At 36.0% G+C, this 23,012-nt stretch overlaps 1 protein-coding gene and 1 long non-coding RNA gene across 3 annotated transcripts in view; one reads left to right on the top strand and one right to left on the bottom strand.

The window, feature by feature from the left end:
* LOC135792664 (uncharacterized) overlaps positions 1–6,939 on the top strand; it is a 72,914-nt gene extending 65,975 nt beyond the window's left edge. For both annotated transcript variants that reach the window (XM_065303324.1, XM_065303323.1), the window contains 4 exons: positions 1,239–5,480; positions 5,538–5,712; positions 6,529–6,568; positions 6,636–6,939. In XM_065303324.1, coding sequence (XP_065159396.1) covers positions 1,260–2,177 — 918 coding nt within the window. In that variant the 5' untranslated portion in view covers positions 1,239–1,259 and the 3' untranslated portion in view covers positions 2,178–5,480; positions 5,538–5,712; positions 6,529–6,568; positions 6,636–6,939. The remainder of the gene's footprint in view (positions 1–1,238; positions 5,481–5,537; positions 5,713–6,528; positions 6,569–6,635) is intronic.
* A 3,641-nt stretch (positions 6,940–10,580) lies between these two features.
* On the bottom strand, positions 10,581–22,731 carry LOC135792484 (uncharacterized). Its single transcript, XR_010548332.1, has 3 exons — positions 22,710–22,731; positions 10,776–10,899; positions 10,581–10,696 (listed from the first exon to the last, which is right to left on the bottom strand). It is a non-coding gene; the product is annotated as an uncharacterized lncRNA (long non-coding RNA).
* Positions 22,732–23,012: the final 281 nt, after the last annotated feature.

Here is a 23,012-nt window from a genome sequence, read left to right as displayed (position 1 = left end):
TGTCTTGTTTGTATTGTGTTGACAGTTGGCAGATAATTGAGCGTCATCGCGTTGCGTGTGTTTGATGAATGTGATTTTTGTGCGTAAAAATACGAGACAAAGAAAAATCGTGCATATTCCGGAATCGATTCGCACCGCCGATTCCTTCATACAGACAGGCATTCTCTTTCCAGCAGGCCATCGAGGAGCCCGCGCGTACCGTGCAGCTCGGGCACGCTTAGCGCGCACACTTTCACTTTGACTTTCACCCTTGGAAGAGAAGCCTAGCACACAAATGCGATAGGAGAGAACTGCCGAGTGCGCATACAAACCGTGTCGACAAAGAAGCGTGTCGCGGCATACGCGTGTATGCTGCATGTATGTATATCAGCGGTACCACGGCGCACAAAATGCTTTGGCTTCTACACGCCTATTACGAAATCGCGCCGGCCTGCCAGCCTGCCTATTACCGTAATCATTTTCCCGAATCTCTTCGCGTCCTCCTTCGCAGCGCTTTTTTCGGTCATGCCGTCGGTTGGCGTAACCAATCTTTATGCTCGCGATATTAAACAAGACGTTATAATAATTTGCAACAAAATCTAAATTTATGACCAGATATCATGCATTTAGACTAGAGTTATGCAAGACAAAATGATTTTTTTCTATTTTCGTAGGATAAAAACATAATTTATGCGTCGCAATTTAGTAACTGAATTCGAAGGACTGAACACCTTGATGTTTTTTGCGAGTCGTTTTTTTTTATAATGCGTGTAAAACATTCGAAAATGTTCCGACGCCGATGATAGTTATAATAATAACAATAAATAAAAGTGTTTGTTGGATGATTCGACCTCGTAACACATTCGCTTTTGCCGGGGCCGGGCTTTGGCGATGATGCCTTGGGTCGCGAGAGCCTTGATGCCCTGTGAGCGTTCGCTCTTATAAAATAGCATATGCTGATCGGCATCGTGTTTACGTCGCCTTCTCGTGCGATTTAATGCGTATTTTGTTCGAAACTCGTTTCGTCATTGACATCGCAATTTCGTCATTGAACTTCGCTGTTCGTGCAGCCGTTACGCGGTAAATTTACAGGAAGCATAAATATGAGCGGAATAATATGTTACTGTTGTCAAAACAAATCAAATGAAAAATATGATCCTACTAGGTGCGCAATTTTTCTAGCCTTACATTTAATGAAACAAGGCGGATCAAAGCTGACAGGCGAGTTTAAATTCATTGTGCATTTTTGTTTGTTTCAGCTGGATCAAATTGAATTCGATATGAAGTCGCCGCCGGCAATCATCGACGACGGTGATGACATTTTTGGACCACCCCGTACATATGCCACCGGGTATTGCCAACCGAAAAATCGTCCATCAATGATATCGGCAAAATATCGCCAAAAGGAAGAACGACGCAAAGTTCTTAAAATCAGCTGTAGTAAGTTGAAAAAAATCGACGATCCAGAAGTGAGTCTGTGTCGCTCGGTGTTAATTAATAACACCATGAAGCGATTGCAACTGGAAGTGCGTGAGGAGAAATTGCAGAAACAAAAGTTGAATTATCCAACGTGTATCGATACTAGTGACAATTTTCTGAACATTAAAAGTGAATTCATCAAGAACGAGCTCAAGTCCTACGACGACATCCCGATGGTCGAGGTACCCACGGACGATTATGATAAGATGCAAAGGGATGAGATCAGTGAGAGTGTCAAGAGTGTGCTGGATGATACGGACATCGTGACGACAAGTACAACGACGACACATCCCACGCTTTTGCCGGAGCAGCATTGCGACGCTAACGCCAATACGAAGCGCGCCTACGACGATATTGAGAGCTGCGACTTCCAGGACGTGCTCTCTCAGTTCTACATGCCGCCGACGCCACGTATGTTGACGACCATCGACGACGATGATGACTTGCCAACGGCGGTCGTCAGCGAGGAGCCGCCAGCGAAACGCTTCAAGGCGTCGACGGGCGTCGACTTTACGGACAATTCTAGTGATAGTTGTAGTAGAATGAATCCCATCCAAATGCAAATGCAGTTCATCAATAACAATCTGCCTGAGGGTAGTTGCGTCGGCAGCCCCGTGGCGCCGACGAGCGCCAACTCGTTCACGTGCGGACAAGCGTCGATGTTTAGCGAAATGCAGAACAACGTTTATCATAGTCTAATCGCGTCATTGGAAACGTAGCGTCGCGAATGTTCTGTGCTATTCAATTCTAGGTGCCCAAATAATTAGAAAAAACACAAATGAGAGAAGAAAATATTTAACAAATAATTACATTTAACGTTATAACATAGGGAACTTTTTTGTGATATGTTAGTTAATTATATAAATAAATAAATTGAAAACGTGTATTAACAAAAACGAATTAAAAGAAGTAAATGGTGTGTTCTCAGAACGACGGCACACGAAATAGACACGCTCCAATAGATTTGTTCAATTTAAATAATTAAAAGCTGCATTGTATAATTTATAATAAAGATTACTTAACGACATTTAAGTAAGTACGTATTAAGTACCATGCAATGCATACGAATGCAAATGAGGAAGACAAGTACGTCATGCAAATCAAAACAACGGAGTTGCGTTATACCAAAAGACGCAAGACTAAGTGCGAAATAAAAACAACACTAATTCCGATAAAACAACTGTCAATTTCATCGGACGACAATTAATCGTTTGCAATTATTTGACTTTGCAATTTTATTTGGTTTCCTTAACAATAATGTCTGCATCGTCCAAGCTCATACTGAAGAGCACGACAATTATTATTCGCGCCGAGGAAATCAAACATTAATAAATACAGTACGTACGCTAATTAAATAGGAAATGATTATAAAAAACAAAAGGTCTGTGATATAATGCAACACACTCTACGTGAAAAGAGTGGAAATTTTTGTTTTTAATATCTTAATTTTTATGTTTTTGTTTGAGAAATCTAATCATGAATATATTGAATGCAATACACGCAACATTTACAATGAATACATTGTAACAAAACAAAACTAGAAAGGCACATACAAAATTGCAACCAAACCAAGTATAAACGAGTGCTTAAATTGAACAAGGCATAATTGCTTATTTCCCAAATTCAAATACCCAACACACATGGTGGCGAGGTGTATATGTAAATATTTATACATATTGCTTAAAGTAGTGTGAATATAAACCGCTTTGTTAGTAAACTGAGAATGGGAATGAAAACGTAGAATTTTTAACGTAAAATCAATTTTGAAATTCCGACTTTTCAAACTCTCTGTGTGCGATCATTGTTGTGGCTTTAAATTGATATCGGAACCATCTCGGGAATGTTACGCTCTACATCGTATGCAAGATCGCATGATTTTTTTGGATAAAATATTACCTGGAATATAGCAGAATTTTATCAAAAAATGCTATGAATGTGATTAGAGCTACACTTTACCCGATTGGCTCACGATGATTACTCTTTAGAGAGCAAGCATATTGTGGCTGGACAAATAATTGTATACTTTTTCGGCATATCAACATCACATTTATAACTACCCTCCGGTATGAACACTTCCTCCCAAACATATGCTGTGTGTCACCTAGTAAAAGCGTAGAGCAGAAATTACACAATAATATTTAACCGTAAATCGTATAATATATATTTTTGAAGACAAAAAGTAAACAATTTTTGATAAAAAGATTTTTGATAAAAAAAAGTACCTATTACAAAACGCGTTGCAAAAAAACGATTTATTTCAACACAAAAGTTCTTATAACAAAAGACGGGTATTTTTGATTAGAAGTTTGCTTATAGAATCTTGTTTTGTAGCTAGCGTTTCTTACGATCTTGTTATCAGTAGTATTTAATTTTCTTTTATGTTTGCTGCTTATTCATGGCTTGGTTGACTAATTATTTCTCCTGTTATTTTTTGAAGATTGCTTTTAGATTCTAAGTAGACAAATTCCCAAGTGCTTATTATGTGTGTCGTGTCCAAATACTGTGTAAACGCGCACCGCCAACATACAGAACATACGCGAACTATATTTTATCACACCTGATCAGAAACGATGACATGTCGATTTGTGACATGTCTCTTCCTTCTGTCTGCGATTATTCGACGTGTTTTCACGGCGATCAGTTCGCGCTGTTTTGTGCTTGGCGGAATGCGAGCGTGTTTGCATAAAAATCCCCTGCCTATTATACATACATTACATTCAATATTGTATACATAGTAATAATATGTATATTTATTCAAATTAGATTTTAAAGGCATAATTGAAGCAGCGACCAGTTCTTTTTTTGCTGGTTGGGATCTGCAGCAAAATAACGCGCGAACAAAACCAATTTTATCGCGCCCAGATACGAGTGTGTTACTTAAGCGGAAAGTCACAGTTTATACATGAACCGGAAAACGGAATTTAAAATTAACGTACATGCAGAAATCTTGAATGAAATGAAACTATTTATTATACATTTTAAAATCGATATTGCGACATCACACCGCAATGGCAAAATCAATTAAGCGAAAAATAAAAAATATCTTCTAGTTTTTTTTGTAAGTGAAAATCATTTTGTTTCATATTTGCGTTAATCATCATTGTATTATACTGTAATCTAATATTTGATATTGATTTGTGGGAATCGAACGCATTGATTTGTAATTTATTGTTAAACAAGTTGAACAAATTGTTTCGAACGTACAGAATGCTGCGGCATTGGCACACAGTTGCGAGCAATTAGGTTGTGAATGCTATCGAAATGTTGTACGCAAATGAAATGATGAACCCGTGTCGGAAATCGGCCAATGCATCGACAATGCAAAAATTTGAAAACGAAATGTGGTTACCGTAACTACCAATACTTTTTTATATTGACTACTATTTTATCATTGTAAACTTAACACTTCTTATCATCATTTGTACATATATTTTTTATTGAGCATCATTATTATTACGATTACTGAAAAGAGAAATTGTATTATAAAAATATGTACGTGAATGTGCATTATCTTCATAGTTAGATAGTGCAATACAGTACCTGAAAATTTAACTCCAACATATTTTTATTACTTAATATATAATACATTGAATTCCCTCATGTTGCTATCCAAGAATGCAATTAGCGATGATATAATGTGCATCAGAAATTCCTTTTAATAAGAACAGTTTCATATAGACCTACTAGCGCCATCATTATGATATTGTATGTTTTATTCGAATTAGATACTCTGCAACCAGGTGGCGCTTGGCGAGTCCTTTTCAGAGTCTGTTGTCAACACTGTCAACAGGTCAACTGCGTTCTGCTAGCATTCGCTTGAGATACATGTAGTACAGCACGTGCTGCGATGTTCAGCTTCAGCGTAGACATGGTTCTGGACTTAGTCTTTTGTATAACGTGCGCCTCAAATTCATCATCATCATCACAGATACGCTGGCGCTTGATTGAACATTCAACATCCATCACGTCACGGTGGCACGATTACTACTTAGTACTTCATTAACTCAGTTATAATAAATGAGGTATGTACCTAGTCACTTATTCTACATTATCCTAATGCTGATTTGTTTTCACATCAGGTGCTTGTGCATATGCTCTGTCTCAGCGCACGGGTTCGTCAGAAGATCAATACAGCAGTATAAAAACCAACAAGAAGCTTATTCAGACCCATTGTATTGCATTAATTGCTCCGACATGGAAAGTCAGTAGTAGTTGAACAAGATTGAAGAAAGATTCTCCCACTTACTCTAAAATGTAAGTGTAATTTTTAGCTTTTCAAATATTGTAATGGGATTTTCATGGATAGAGTAGTCATTTGTAAATTGTAAAATGTCTTTCTAGTTTAACTTATTGGCATGACCACAAGGATCTGAAACTAGCTTCAAAATCGGTTCATTTTGTGATTCGCGATGCCCGCAAGACTGAAAAAGACTGATATATATAGACCTATACTTATATATATATATATATATATTACTATATATACACTTAATATACACTTGGACTAATTAAGTGTATCAAGCAAGTCGAATCTTGTAAATTTTAAATTTTTTGATTCCTGCAGTCACTTGCCAAGATGTTAGCTTTCAATTTAATTGAGTTAAATAGCAGCATAAGATGTTATGAGTTGATGTGCTACTGTTAATATTAAAGGATATTTGTCACAACCTGATAGGTTTGTCAATCAACTGTAATATGTTATTCTGCTAACTTAACTTCAGAAGAAAGGAACATCAAGTAAAAATTTACTTTTATTCAACTTTTTCAAATGTTACAGATACAATCTTATTGTTTTTATAATAATTTGAAGTAATATTAAATGCGAATATTGAACAGTATATGTATTTTATGTACAACAGCCAGGAGTGGCTCGGATTTTTAATTTTTTTTGCGGCGTGTCGTTCTAGGGGACGAAAGAAATGTTGTAGGACAACGATTCTTTTATCAGATTGAAATTAATGAATTTGTTTATCCTTTTCAAAATTAATTTGTGTGACTAGCACACGGTAAACCTGCAAAAATGTTATTTTTGTGCTTCGATGTGCTAATTGTTGTTTTCGGTTGTTTTAGGTGTCTAGCGGGCAAACGAAACTACAACCATTCTGTCATTGTAAGTATTGATTTTTTACAATTTTCATATACAGTGGAATCCCGGTAATCCGACAATCACTTTGCAGGACAGTGTCGGATGAGCGAATTTGTCGGATTATGGAAAAGTGCCTAAGACCCCTTACAGTCCGGAATTTTTTACAAAAAAGTACCTTGTAATTCGACAAATTACAAATCCTAAAGTACAAACATGGCATATGACCATGTCTGATTACAAGGTGTGCCGGATCAAGCCGGGTCCGGATTACCGGGATTCCACTGAATACATTTGGGTTTAATACAAGGGGAAGCAATTAAATAAAAGTGGTATTTTACTTCAATACGTTTATTAAAGACTTTTCTTCAAAATAAATTTTGTCTTGAATTGTTAAATTGTGTTGCGATATATTTGTTATCGTATTTTTGCCGTATGAAGAGAGAAGGTTGCCCCTCCAATTGCGGGTTGCTTGTCAATTCTTTTTCCTGCAGTCCGACTTGGTCGGCTGTGCACTGCCGCGTGGTGCGCACGTGTTTTGATCATTAGTAATTCTTCACGGTGCGCGCGTGGTGTCCATCGGATATGTTTCGGTGCATATAGATACTTACTGGAGTCGATTTTAAATTTATTTGTGTAACGTGAATTAAACATTCGCGTGGAATAGTAAAGAAGTGCATATCATCAATTCTATTTACAATTTGCGAAATCGTGTTTTTGCACTTTAGCTCTTTATGGACGAAAGAACAAAGAAGTACGTAATATCAAGTAAAACTTCACTTTATTTAATTTAATTCTAGATTTGTTTTGTGCGTGTCATCCTCTTGAGCACATTTCCTTGATTACTGTTTATGTTATGTAATTGTATATGTAGAACTTGAGAACTCATTTTATTGTGTATATGACTTTGCTGTATTGTCTTATGTATTAATATGTACATACATGTTTGTTGTACTGTCCACCTAGAATTCGTTTTTATATGTAAATGTTTTGTATTGTATTATAGTTGTTTGTATTTTAGTGTTTGCTTGCACTTTGTGTTGTGTGTTTATTTATGTTGGTGCCTGTAGAAGAAGTTTAGGAGCACTTGTGCCAAGGAGTCGACCGCTTCCGTCGCAGAAATGTTAAAGATGTGCGTATTACAAGGCAAGTTTTACTTTCAGGATATTTAAGAGCTGTCTATGATTTCCGATTTTAAATAAATGTATGGAGTTTTTAATGTTGCTAATAGAACATAATGTAATATTATATACTTCTTCATATTTCTTTCTGGTTTCCCCTTTGTCGTTTGCAGGATTGATGTCTTAAATCACATTCCATATAAATCTTAAGTGAGTCGAGCATGTTCAATATATAGCTGTTGTTTGTGTTGTGTTGTTGTTTTTAAAAAGTTGAATAAAGTAGAATCATAAATAGAAGAATCAAATAACAATGATAAAAGCACTCGGTGGTCGAGTGGAGACGTGCACCTGCTGGCATGCTAGTAGTCGCGGATCGAATCTCAGGTATAGAAGGCATTTTTCTCAAATATAAAAATAACAGGTGAAATTTGGGTTGCATATGTAGACTCAAATAAAATATAAGAGGAATTGAAATACAAGTGAAAGCTATAAGAATATATGAGAAGTAAGAAAAGTAAGTGGAGAAACGGAGAACAAAGAAATTGGAGAAGTAGAAGAAGGAAGGAATAGCAGAGAAGAGTAGAAGAGAGAAGGAAAAAAGACCGGAGTAGAGAAGAGGAGGAGATAGAAGAAAGAGAACAGGAGTGGATGAGATTTTTAAATTTTTTGGCACGTGTCGTTAGACAGTCAAAGCTTCGATCCGTCCATTGCTCCCGGCCCATCCTACAGCTACGATGCCTCTACGCTTCATCCCCAGGATTCTTAGGCATATCAACAATTTTTATGGTGGGGGATCACCCCCAGAGAGAGGGAACTCCTTATAAGGACAATCCATATAAGGTCTTGTTCAAATATTTCTAAGTTTTAAGTCGTCCCAAGAGAGGTGACACTAAGAAATATTTTTACAAGTTCTGACCTGTAGCTGAAATGAAAGAAGGAGTACACAAATCATACAGGTTACCTTAACAATTTTTATAGTGGGGATCATCCCCTGAGAGAGGGAACTCTCTTAGAGACCTGTTCCTGCAATGATAGAAGGGGTACACAAATCAAAGAAGTGAATATATCTTACTATTTATTTATTAACAATAGATTACAAGTTTAAATTTTAAGTTTTAATTTTTATTTATAGTCAACAGAAAACGGGCCGCCATAGTGAAGCAGGTCTTACGATTTGTTTAGCCGCGCACATGCAAGCAAGTACTACTTTGTAAAGTTCGACCGGGATAATGAAATTAGCCTATTTTCTACGTGATTGGAAATAAAACAAATATACAGGGTGTTCCGAAAGGAAAATTTAAGGTGCAAACACAAAACTCTAAACACTACAAACGTCGCTCGTTTTCACTCGACGAACAGGGAAACTAATATACAGGGTGTTTCAGAAAGAAAATTCAAAGTGTAAAAAAGAAAATTTTAAAAACAACAGTTGAAGCAAATCTTTCACGGACACGAAGGAAAATGAATATACAGGGTGTACCAGAAAGAAAATCCCAAGTTCAAAACAAAGAACAGTCGGAACTCACAAATAAAGACAATTTTCTAGGTGGTGTTAGGAAAACTAATATACATGGTCTTACAAAAAGAAACCTTTAGAAACTATAAAGGGAATTAATATTCACAACATGAAAAGGGAAATTTACAAATACACAATAATATTTTAATATAAAATCAGAGATTTTACCCGACAATCATCGGACAATTGAGCAAAATGGTGCTACAAAATTAAAACACTTACATTTTAACATATTGTGAATGTATATTTAATAATTGATGCATCAACTGCATAAAGTAACTGATTTGCAGTGAAGCATCATAATAAATTCGATAGAATATCCGGCGGAAAACATTCAAATATTAAGATGTACGGAGACTATGAAAATGAAAAACTATTCAACATACAACATTGTACTAGGTCAACAAGAAACTTTTTAATTTAATGGATAAAGCAAGGAGTGCAAATCGATTAAGAACATTCACGTGTTCAGCGAAAGATGGCTGAGCCGATTTACCGATTTGCGTAAAGCGAGCGTGGTCGACCACTTGAATATTGTCATTTTAATAATCCGGAGATAATTTTTAAAAACAATGCTTGCAATAATTAAATCAAGCATGTTATTTTTGGATACGCGATTAAGAATTCTGATAAAAATGCAACCACGTGTTTGTAATTCCAAGATGAGACATGTAAATTTCATATCACCTCAAATAGAATAATCAATTTAAGTTAAACCGGCGTAAATTTCCGTAAAAAAAATAATTTACACACCTACCTATGCATTGATGAGGGATTTTATATCCTGAATATATTCTAGCAAACTGGAAAACACACGCACAGATTAATGGACACTCCTATTCTTTATTTAAGGAACCTAAAGGCCACAAATGATTGTTTAATGAACAGGCCATTACGCCCATTGGTGAATACTGCTGATGTACACGACGATTAATCCAATTAAAACCCCAAAACGCATGGCGATTAGAGAGACACCGTCTGCGGGACCACGCGCTTTCGAAACGACTGCTGTGCGCGCTTCTGCCAAGCCAGGTATTGGGCTGGTACGTAGCGGTAATACGCGCCAGTCGAACAAAAAAGTTGTTTATACTACTAAAACGTAAATTCGATAAAACTCGTGAAGTTGAAAAGACCAAACTGAAATTTCACAATGCTGAAATAACTGGACATGGGCCACCGAAATCTACTTCTTACTCTCTCAATATTTCGGCATAAGAAAAGAATTCTATTGGCTTTGGATGTCATAAGATTGAGAAAAAGAGAAATCACTCTTCCACAAGTATATAAATAATTTATTATTCCTGTAGTTTACTGTACACCCGTACGTGTCATTTTTTTGAATATCGTTGGTAAATAACTATCTTTAAAATGAATAGAGCTAGCGGCAAAACGGATTAAAAGATTATGAAAGTTTGGAAAATTCTCTATTAGATAAGAATTTAAAATTATTTAATTTCACACAATGTATAGATGTTGAAATTGATTCCAGATTTTCGAGATCGCGTTAAGAAGTTAAACCTAGAGAAACATATGTTAAAATGTAATTCATCAACTTCCAGTCGTTCCGTGTGAAAACAGTATAATACTCATCACTTACATTTATCAATTACTTCTAGTGTTGTAATATTCCTGAATTTTCCATTTTCCTTTGGATCCACTGAAGACGCAAAATTGATTTCTGACGGTTCCGCGCAGTCTGACGTCCTGTTCACTTCCATTACCTAATGTAAATTTAAACCAGCGTTAGTTTAAATAAGAATTCACTATTGTTTTGTATTCTACTTGAGCAAGAACAAACTCCATACACGCGTAGCGGTAAAACGAGAAGATCAGAAACATCACAAAACACAAAAATACAAATCCATTTGCGCAAAAAATCCGGGAAGGATGATTGACTCTAAATTAAACATCTCCTCCAAGAAAATATGACAAGTCCCGTGTAATGAAACGAGAAAGAGAATCAACTGGACCATTCAATTTAGCTTTGCATTGTAATAGCTATAAAATGTAACTTTTATTGTGACCTAAAGTTACTGTAGAATGTTAATACAAATAATAATAAAGTGGACTCTTTTGGCAGTTAGATAATTCCAATGGAACAAGAAATGCCAAAGATCAGTTAAATCGGCAAAAATATCAAAATTCATAAGCAAAATAAAAGTCAGTAAAATCTTCGAACAACCCCCGCACACCCGACGTCTAAAACTCTTGTAATGATGACTTATTTAAAAAAGGGCGTCTGTCGTCTTATAGCCCCTAATGCACTTGAAGTGCGCTCTTCCGTCTGAAAGGCTCGAATATTAGCCGTTCAACTTACATAATCTATTTCTTTCACCAGAAATTCCATTCACGTACGATAACCGCCCGCACACCACATCCAAAGCAAAAGAATTAATCCGCGCTTTATGATCATTTTGGTCCGGAAAATTATGAGCCACATATTACTATACAAATACGGTCTCAAGCACGAAATTCAATGTTTAAAAAATATTACGCGACTAACTTATTAAAAATACCCAAAATACATGGAGAGCCACAATGAGGAATGCAAACGTACTGACCGGTGAATAGAAACTTAACTAGGTCGTCGGGATGATTGAATCTGTACAAATTCACGCAGAAAACCGCATCGCGCGGCAAAAGTACGCCGGGTGAACAACAAAATACAGGTTTCTGGTGTAAAATTGATACCGTAAAGAAGAAAACGAAAACAATGTTAGTGTACTCAAAAATTCCCGCTATGTAAACATATTCCCCGCCTGTGTCGAGCGGTTTTATATTAACGATTTCTGCTATCGACCTATCGAGTTGTTAAATATAATTCTTATTTTATTTATTGGTTCGAACAAGACGTGATTGTGAATTGGGTTTAAGACTTTGATTCCACTTTTGCTGGTTTTCTTAGATTTGTTAAGTGGGTTCTTGATGATCGATTCAACAACTGTTAACTTTCACTTGTTTATTCAACGAACTTGGATGATACAATACCGCTTGCGGGTTCCAGGTCTGCGCCCCCATTTATATGGCTCACTATGTTTTAAAATAAATATTAGCAGAAGATGCGCAAACGAAACAGTGAAAGTTTTACTAGGTGACTTTTGAGACAATGAATTTAGAAATTGACAATTACGTTTAGGCCACAATTACTGCGCTTTGAAAATAAAATATCATGGACAGGTCTTTAATCAATAAAAATGATTCTTGTTGCGGTCATCGGGTTCTGTTCATATAACTCCTCCCTTCACAGAGTCAACTCGAGGGAATCCGGAGGAAGTTGGACTTCTTTGGAGTTCGATGTCTCGTGGTAGATTGCCCGTTGCTGGTTTTCATCGTCGGGCGCTAGGGTGTCCGATGACAATGGTGATGATTATACCGAGCAATATGATATGTATACTGGGTATAACGTGAGCTGGTTTTTGATCGAATGGATGATCTGGGACCATTTTGCTCTTGCCCTTTAAATCATTAATTTCATTGGCCATTTATTGGTTCAATATTTACGGCTTCCCAGTCCGCCTGGTTGATAGTATCAGGAGGCTGCTGAAATTTTAAATGAACAAGGGCTGGCTATTGCCCTCCGTAATGATCGCCGATTGTTTCTTCTGTTAAACTCGAACTGGCAGGTGGCTGAAGGTCGAAGAAGAATGTCCCCGACAGATTGAAAGTTCCCCTTCTTCGGACAAATTTTATTCTTTAGTTCAGGCATATGGTGCAAATAATACCCAATATGCCGTAAGCGTCTCTATTTCCCAAAACACCCCAGGTTCCACGATTTCAATTTCGTGTTGCAATACAATTTGATAGATTTTGTTTCCTGTTATGTTTGTCTCAATAATTCGTCCTTTTGCACGTTCTGTGCCAATCGTTGGTTTGCAAAAGTACGTTCCGTCTAGAAGTTGACAATCTTCAGATTCGTGAGAGCTACCAGATTTCGCAAGTAATAAATATCTGGTTTAGGAAGAATTACTCGGAAGGTATTGTCTTGTAGCCAAAATTGGGATGTATGTAAATTTATATAGGTCGAATGATGTGTTTCGAACATTGGTATCAGAATGAACACTATCTCTAGTTACGTTATATGATTTTTAACGTTATTAATTTGAATAATTGATTACGTTTTCGTGTGAAACCCCAAATGTAACTGATTAAGATTGCTCTCTCGATTCTAAATTTTGCAGGTAAATGAGGTATACAACCTTACTTGTTGAAAATGATACTTGGGTGCATGAGTCTTAATTTTGAAAAGTTAGGCGGTGACCAAATTACTCAGCATGTGCTCAATTGTTTGGTACATCAGATGTAGCTGATTTAATGTAATTCTTATCATGAATTTCCGATTTTTTCATAATTTTGATTCTTTAGATGCGTTTCAGCTCTTTGCAAGTACTCCAGCGAAACTTCGTTTCTACTTATCGTTGCAAATTGTCTTATTAAATTTATTCATAATTCTGTTGATAGTGTGTATTGATCCTGAATTTGACTATTATTACCTTCTACTTTTTGATTCTTTGATTCTAGATTTTAACTACCGTACCTTTTCGCCATTACTGTCAAGGTTGCCTGATATTGTTTTAAGTGACTGAGCCCAAAGTACTACTCTTCAGACTCGTTTAGTTCTTTTGTTTGAATTATTTTACGGTTTCTTCTGGAAATAGTAGTATTTTGTATATTTGTAAATGATTTTTTACGTAATTTACCCAAGCTTGGATTCGTAATGCGGATTCCCAAGTAATGCAGGTCTCCAACATCTGATTGACTCTAGTATTTAGCTCTTCCTGAAATAATTGATTATCACCCATACATTGTAATAATGTATAAATCGTATGATGATATTTTTGTAGTTTTTGCCGGGCTGAAATGAATTGGTAACAACTGGTGATTGGATTGCAAAATTTTAATTTCTATCTGCGCTGGTGCTATAGTGATCAGTGCCAGAAGGGAGGGCGAACCCGTAGGAGAACGTCCTGTATTATTTTGACTGGTTTTTTAATATTTCTAATATGGTGTTAATGCTTTGTTGTTTTACTAGATTCTTTCCGGACGGTATTGTATCGATTTGTTCTTTTTCTAAAATTTATTTCAAAAATTTTGTATTCTCTGCAACCTTTTGATAGAATGCCCTCATTTTCACGTAATATTGGCTGATTAATGTTTTCTATATATTTTTGTAGCAACTTGCCTCTGATTTCGCAGCTTTTCATTGATTTTCTGATATAGTAGTTTTTCAACCTTGTTCTTTTATGATTTTTGAACGTAATTGCTCAATGAAATGTTACAGTCAATATCAAACGGGTCTTCCAAATTTAAGTGTCCAAAATCTGCGTCATTAGGTTCGTTTGGTTGCTGAATGAATGGTATTGTTATAAAAGGAATTGCGTACAAAGTTTGGTTTTCAATTGAATCTCGAAATTGTTCTTTAGTAACTGATATGTTCTAAGAGAAAAGTATGTAATCGTTCAATCTGGCCCATTGATTTCTGTGGATTTTCAGGAGTGGTGAAATGAATTTCAACGGTGTAGGGCTAAAAAGATTTTTCAAAATTAGTGTTTTTAAACCCGTACTGGTACGTTGCGATCCTTTTCGGTACCCGTAACATGAAAAAGAATTGAATTAATTCTGAAACTATGCTCCAATGAATTTAAACTTGGCAATTTGTATTTGAGCAAATTTGGAAAAACTGTCACGATCGTAAGAAATAATATTTCCTTCCAATTCTTTGTAGTATCTAAGTGTATTATTTTCAAAGGGCTTTGTAGAGTTGGTGTAATATTTATTCCCTGTTTTATTGGTACCCTTTCGTATTTGGTTCTCTGACAAATGTCACATGAATTTATATATGTTTGAACTGAATTCTCATCCCGGCCACAATAAATTTGCCTAATTCGGCTCTCTCTGTCTCATTTATGCCTCTATGCGATTAGTTTTACTTTCATGTGATATCTCTGTAATAGCCTGAAACTTCTACATTTCTGCGAACACTCCATAAGTTTGTTCCTAACGCAAAAGGAATTTACAATAGGCCAAATTTCCGGAAAGTTTTCCACTATTTTCTTGAAAAATTGATAATACATTTCCGGCGGTTTAAAATGGATGTAGTATAAAAATCCTGTAAGTACAATGTATTTTGTAAGGAAACTTATTATTTCCGTCTCGAATTCTCCTTGCCAATCTCACCAGAGTCTAAAATTTGTTTTGGAAATGGTCATTAATTTTGGTTTTTGGGCTGAATGGTTTACTGTATGAACTCTCACTTATTTTCCTGAATCCTTTCATTAAATGTCTATTATTGGTATTACATTTTCTGGTTCTTCAAATCCGATTAGGAATGGTCAAGGTTTGACTGAATGATAGGTTTTGAATTGCTAATACTGAATTATTTTTCTTCATCACTCTCAACTGAATTTTCATCATAATTTACTATTACCGACTCCGAAACTTTTTGGTTGATTCAATTCCTTTTATAAAATGCGTCCATGTACTCAAATATATCTTTCAAGTGCTATCCTCGTTTCTTTTCTTCATTCAATTAATTTCTTCGTATTTCCGCATACAGCAAGCCGTCAGTTAAGCTTGTACTAATGGGTATTCCTTTTGAAAATAAATGTCATACCGTATTCCTCGAGCTTCCTAATCTCCATCTAACTAATTTAAATTGGCTCCTTTAGCGAAAAATAACCATTGTATTTATTTTGTGATCGTTATGATTTTGAATTTTCTTCCCATATAAGTATGGTCTAAAAATATTTTTGTTGCATAAAACGATAGCCAAAAGTTCTTTTTCAATAGTTGGAGTAATTTTTCTGACTCATTTAGAGTTCTGGAGTATGCAGTATGCTACAGGTAGATCTTTCCTATAGTTCCTTGTGAAAGGACGGCGCCTATCGCTACATTAATACTCGCGTCTGTAGTGAGATTGGAAGCGTTTTTGAGTAAAACTGTGGGTACTAAAGAATTGGGTTCATTGCAAGTAGATTTCTACATTTTTCAATACAGTTCATATTCCTCACTTAAGGCGTGATATTTTGGTATTTTTCTGAGACATTGAAAGCGCGCTCACAGGATTGTGGCAAAGTTATTAATAAATTTTCTATAGTATCCCTAGCAAAACGGGAAGCCTTTAACTGTTTCTGAGTTTTTGCACAGGAAACGTTTCTTTATTGCCTTGATTTTTATCTGCTGGGTGTATTCCCCGATGTAGTATTACTACAAGTCCTAAAAAGTTTACCCTTTCCCAAAAAAATTCCGATTTGTCTTATTTGAATTTTAAATTCAGCGCCGTAAAACGATCGAATGCCTTTTCGCAAATTTTAATATGTTCCTAGAAAACACTGGAAATGATTATGTCGTCCATATAGACAAGTTTGATAGTTCATTCTTAAATTCTTTTGTAGAATATGTTATCCATGACTCTTTTTGAAAAGTGTTGCTGGTGCATTTTAAGTCCAAACGGTATTTTAGGTATCTTGAAATGTCCGGTTCTCTTGCTACATTGTGCGGTTTTTCCGAAATCGCGCGGATTCATTTCGATCTGATGGAAACCTGAGGCTAAAACGCCTGTGCTGAAAAAATATTTCACATCGCCCTAGCCGTACCCATCCGCGTACGTTTGCAGTAAAGTATTACTCTTATTTTTCCGCCAATAGTTTTTCTACTTATTTCATAATCGGACTACAACGCGCCACTTTTGTTTCTCTGCTCGCGCCCACTATCCAGATGGGAGAGGACCATGGAGGTGAAGCTACTTGGTTGAATGATTTTTGACTCAACATTTTTGAATTTTGGCTTCAAAATTCTGCTTATGGACAAATAAGTGTTCAAAAAATGATTTGTAAGTAAATCGGCATTTCGTCATGAGTTTTTTATTTCCTGTGTTTAACTTTGTTTCTGAAAATGTTAGAGGTTATCCTCACAGGAATATGTCTTCTAAACATTCTTTTACTAATTTTTAGTTACAATATATTACCCTTCTCTCTGGGTCTAAGGCACTCCTGTTCGATTTTTGGTATGTCTTGAATATTGTCTTTTAAACACAATTTAAGTTATGAAATTCTCCGGTGTATAAAGTTTTCCCTTCATACAATTCCGCGGTTAATGGCTTCGCTGCGTGAAGTCGACCACTGGCACTGTCGTCCTTATTGGATTCGTCGCGTGACTAATGCATTGCAATTGCTGCTTTCTTTTGTGTTATTATTCTTGAATTTCGCAATTGCTACTTTTACGCTTCAATAATTACATACCACTTCTTCTTTTGATACTCTGTTCTGACTCTAATAATTTGTTCTGTTCTATAGTTGAACTCGTGCTATTCAATTTTTACTGGATTTTCTGATAAATTTAAATTTGGGAATTCTCGGCATTTGCGTTATCAACTTTTTGTTCTTTACATTAATTGGTTAAATATACCCGCACCATCAATGCCAATGAAGTCCTTAAAATAAAGGCGAAATGAAACAAACTGAATTTCGCGAATTCCGGCCTATCTTTTTAAAACTTTTGGCATTTGGCCAAAATTGATGTATAATATAGAGAAAGCACTGGAAATGTAGATAAACGGGTCAAATTATCGTTTTTGAAAGATTTGTCACGTCAGACCAATAAAAAGAAGTTGTTGAACCTGTGCTCCGCCAGCAATTTTAAACATTGCAAAGAATAATGCGCAGTAGCCTACTCGTATTGCCTACCTGTTACTTCTGCTACTCTTGCCTGAGGCCAGTACTTGAAAATTCTACTTTGCATTTTGCTCGAAATTGATTTTCATCGTGCTGAATTTTGCTCAGTTACCTTTCGTCGTGAGGTTCCGCGAAACATATCTCAAAGCTTAGACGCAGCCCAAATTTTCGATTCGATGTCAGTGGTATTGCGTTCTGTAAAACCCTTGCCTTGGTTTTAGAAATTGCTGTACGGCGTACCACTGACGAGTGCTGGTACCCGCGGCTCGACGGTTTATAATTCGGATTTGGTTTAAAAACGTTTCAGGCCGCTCGGGAGTGTTCCCGGTTTGCCGCTCATTGCGCGGTCTCTCGTGGGCTGGCAACTTTACCCTGAGCCGCAAAGGTCGTTTATAGTTTTGATAGTGCTGTAAATCTGTTGAAATTGCCAGTGCGATTACTTTGGTACCAGCGCCGTGTATTGTCTTGACAGGTTTTGATGTAATAGCGTACATTGCTCTTTACTAATGTACTGTAATGCTACTTCGCATACTTTCGGTCTCACGGCTCTAATTGAGCTCCCCAAATGGCCTTTTCAAATTCACAAAGGTTTTGCAGTTAGCTTACGTGTTAGCCTTTACCTTATAGCAATATTTCGCTTTATCTATGCGCGTTCAGATACGACGATAGTAGATTTTGAATACTTATTACTTCTACCGTAAAATACGTACCCGGTTTCGCCCGTCTGTTTTGTGCGTTAATTCATACTGCGTATGAGGAAGGCGCTTCGTTCTTGGTCACTAAAAGTTACGAACAAATGCTTTTTCTTTAACTCATATTGTTGTGTTTGAACTCCCTGTCGCCTCACGGCGATCTGTGCATTCCTGGTGAGTTTGCTTAAAATGGATTTACATGAAAATACAATGAAGCGTCTCGATCAAGCGTCAACGAACGTGTTAAGCAATCGATGCTTCGGCGCAACTAAGAAATCCTTTCGACTAAACTGTTTGTGCCATTAAAATTCCGGGCACACATTGCGCATTCTGGTTTGAATTCGTTCGGCATCTGAAACAATTTTGAATTTTCTGCTACTTGATTTCCTGAATCTAAAACCTTCCTGAATCTATGTATATCATCAATTCTGGGATTAAGTTTTCCAAATGTTCGTGAAATGCCCAGGATTGAAAAGGTTTTTGATAACCTGCCGTATACACTTTTATGTTCTCAAAATCACCCTTCAGATGGCGTACTGAGACATAAGCAACTTGGAGCAGATGAACTGGTGAACGCAAATCTTCCGCTGTCCTCGATTGATGGTTTATTCAATGTTTGAATGACCACAAACTCCTGGATTGCAGGTCCAGTTTCTTCTGCGCCTGGATTTGATCTGACGATGATTCTCGTGCTGATGATCTCTACAAAGTTCAATAGTCTTTTTCCACTGGTTCTTGCTTTTTATTTGAAGACTTGTTAACTGCGGAACAGCAGATTTCTTTCGATGAAAACTTCAGATCCTCTACCGACGCGCCAATTATATTCCCTGTTTGTGCCGAGTGGTTTGCGTTAACATTTCTTATCGACTCCACCAGAGTTGAAAGTAATGGTACTTATTTATTTATTGTTCACTGCGATCGCGGGAATTGCCAATTTCGATTCGCCTTCCTTGTTGCCTTCGTTGCGTTCTCAGAGCGACTATCTCGCAGCGAACTGTTACCTCAATTTCAGCCATTACCCAAATTGTCCCGGAAGATGCAAAATGGGCCAAAGCTTAGCCCGAAGTCTGCGCTCATTTTTGAGTGTTCGTATTGGCGTTTCTGGCCAAAGGAGAGGCTATAAAGTATGTACCTAAAAGTTTTAGAAAGACTATACAGTCTGGTTCGATATCATGTCATCGCGCTTGAAACAAAGGAGTCACATTGCCTGAATTACCATTCTGTTAACAATTTTAGCTCGTCTATGTAACCGTGTTTGCACGCCAAACGCCCGCGGTACCGAAAGCGGCATGTGTTTCACCACGACGGAACGCTACAATGAATTTTAAGTACGCCTACATAATTTCGTTTTCTTTGGGGCGTAATGTGTCGGCTGGGTAATCACTTTTAGAGCCAAACGTAAAACAAAATAAAAGGGCACGCGCTTCAAAGATATCTGATTTATCGTAAGTGTTTGAAAAATCGCAGAACCACAAAAATTTTTTGGCTGCAATTTATATTTATTTTAGCCACTCTACCAAGCAGTTTCTTAAAAGAACGAACAACAAGAACAAACCCCAAATCAATAATAGGTAAACTACGCATCATCACTGTGTTCCCTTCTTAACTATATCTAAATTATGTGTCATAATGTGCTGTAAGTAATATTAGTGTAATGATTTTCGAATTGGTGCTCCCATCCACTGCTCTTTTTAGTGCCCGTAATTTCAAACCGGCTAACTTTCCAATAAAAATTTATATGTAAGTGTATATTTCAACTGAAATTTTAATGCTTTCATCTGAAATATATTATCTATATTATTTAAAATGTTGTAAATATTATTGGTTTAAATCACCTAATAAATTATGAATGTAAGTGGAAGACCAATACTTCTAAGTATTCCCAAAACGTATTCTCCAACTCCTCAGCCTACACTATTTTTAAGATTATTTCCTGATTGCCCAGGTTTACTTCAGCATTGCTACTCTCCTCTTTAGCTGCCAAGAAGCTTACGTTTTCCAGCTCTTTCAGGTTACAGCTTGATGTTCGTTTTCTTTTTCTGTTAAGTTCTCGTTGTACCTAATATGTAGGTATTAGCAATTATACTCTAAATATTTTATAAATCTATTAATAAATTACCTATTTCTTTTGTAGTTCAATAGTTTCATCTGTTAATGTATCAATTTCTCCATTCAGAATGTTTACGTAGTTAAAGCAAAAATTTTACTTTTCCTTTCTAACAAAAATTGTAGCAATGCGACTTATATCTTGCTCTCACCAAAAAATCCTATTTATCAAAAATGCAAAACGTGTGCAAAATGGACGATTGAATTTAAAGTATTTAATAATATGAATCTTACACTAATGTATTTTCATCAATCATTCAAGTATTATATGAGTCAAACTGATGCTGTTAACCGTCCTAAGCAGCCTGATCACGTTTCTCATTCTCTTTACGTTCAAGCAAGATTCAAGCAATATAATGACTACAACCTTTGATCTCATAAACTTCCGAGTTGTGTTTGCGCATCAAGATGGCGTTCACATTTGCTAAGTAATGTTTAAAACAATCTTACTACGATATTCATCAATAACATATTTTAAAGTCCCAAAATATACCCCTTACGTGATCTGTATAAACATCTTTGACTTGACAAAAGTGCATTCAGTTTCTGCAAAAGACTCTTCAATGGTCATACACAGATTTTGCGCTATCCATTGTTTCTAATAGCTGACGCTTACCTACCGCCAAATTTCACAAGTTTGTTATATTTTTCGTTAAACAATTCGCCTGCATAAATGTTTATTGAAAGCGTATTTATATACAATATTTTAAATCTGGAAACAAACCTATCTTTTAAAAGTGACACATCACTCTTTCCGCAATTCTTATTATCTGCCAAAATTGCACAATACCGTTTTGACCTGTGTTTCGAGTTTGCCCTCAAATCTTTGGAGTTGACCTTTTGCATCAGCGTCATCGACTTCATCTTTATTACACATGCACATCGTATTTTCGACTGCGTTAATTTTGCTTTCCATCTTAAGCACAATATTTAAATAAAAACATCGACAAATTTTGAACTATAAAGCTAAAACTGCTACTTTACCACTTTAATTTGTTCTCAATCTCTTCAATTTCACCATATTTGAATTTGATTGCTTCTATTATGTGACTCATAACAACGAGAATGAGAGATCTACCCCTGGCAACAAGACGGCGATCTTCAGCTGTACGCTGTGCTGCTCTGGCTTTACAAGTTAAGATCTGGCAAAGCTCCCGGACGCATCGTTTCTAATATCTTTTCTGATGCAAAGCACCTGCACCGTACGTATACCCTTTGTTTGTCGTTCGCACCACAAAATGCGCGATGCTCGTAAAAAATATATATTTATTGAATTCTTTAATACAGAAATAGGTACATTTGTTTTATTACCTGACGACGTAATCGTTTTAATTTTTGTTCTTGTTCAACTTTCATAATAAATACTGTAAATAGATTTGCTCAAAGACGACAAGAATAAAATGAAACTACGAACCAGAGTAATTGAAGAGTTGTAAACTGTTTATTTGGTAAACCAAAGGATACCAAATTGGCTAAGTTGTGAAAACCCGGCTTTGGATCAATACAATACTTTTTGTTCGACTATAATGAATAAAATTCTGCACCCTCAATCAAATACATAAATTAAGGGGGTGTGCTTGATAACTTTTGTATCGATGAGTTTCGTGATAATTAATGCTTAAATCCAAAAAGAGATAGCAACCAAATTAGTTGATTAAGATTATAAAAGTGACATTTTTTTTAATTTTTGCCCATTTTATTCACACAACGAATAATACTTTCGTAAACTAAAAAGAGATTGTGATCGATCGCAGCGTCTAATCTACGACTTCTATAAGATACAGGATAGTTAAAACGGAAATTCGAGAAATGCAATTTTAATTCATAAGGAAAAATAGCAAAATAAAAAGTTGTTATAAAATATTGAAAAATTTCTGCATAAGTATTTGAGAATTCTAAAAATACTTAATTGTGAAAAGGATCAAAAACCTTGCTCTTGTTGTGTCTCGACCGCAAAGCTGGTCGCTCCACTTGTGTCACAGGTAGTACGGCATAAATAGAAAAAATTTCAAGCTTATAAACAGCAAAATTTGGACTGAAAAATAATTCAATTATAAGCTTTACCAGTGTACAGCTTATCGGACTCTAGGCACAAATGAGTGTTGTACTAAAACGAAAACATAAAATTAAAACAAAATATTTCAAGGGCTACTGATTTATGTTATACTAACAATCAAATACAAAATAAATAATTCGTTTAGTTAAAAATGTTTCTGTATCGAGCTCGATGGAATTTTCTAATGATGAGAATCAACATGGGGCGTGATATATATCTGATGAATTTAGTAACTTACAGTGTAAATACAAATGCTGAGTGAAGAATGTTATCAAAATTCACTCATCGCTTAGACTTGTAATATACATAAC

Source organism: Atheta coriaria, unplaced genomic scaffold (assembly GCF_025399875.1).
Source record: "Atheta coriaria isolate IRGN ID8LTWV9N9 unplaced genomic scaffold, Caltech_Dcor_3.1 hic_scaffold_5_pilon, whole genome shotgun sequence".
In the NCBI taxonomy this organism is placed as follows: domain Eukaryota; kingdom Metazoa; phylum Arthropoda; class Insecta; order Coleoptera; family Staphylinidae; genus Dalotia; species Dalotia coriaria.
The sequence above is the reverse complement of the archived record's forward strand: the minus strand, read 5'-3'. Positions and strand labels throughout refer to the sequence as shown.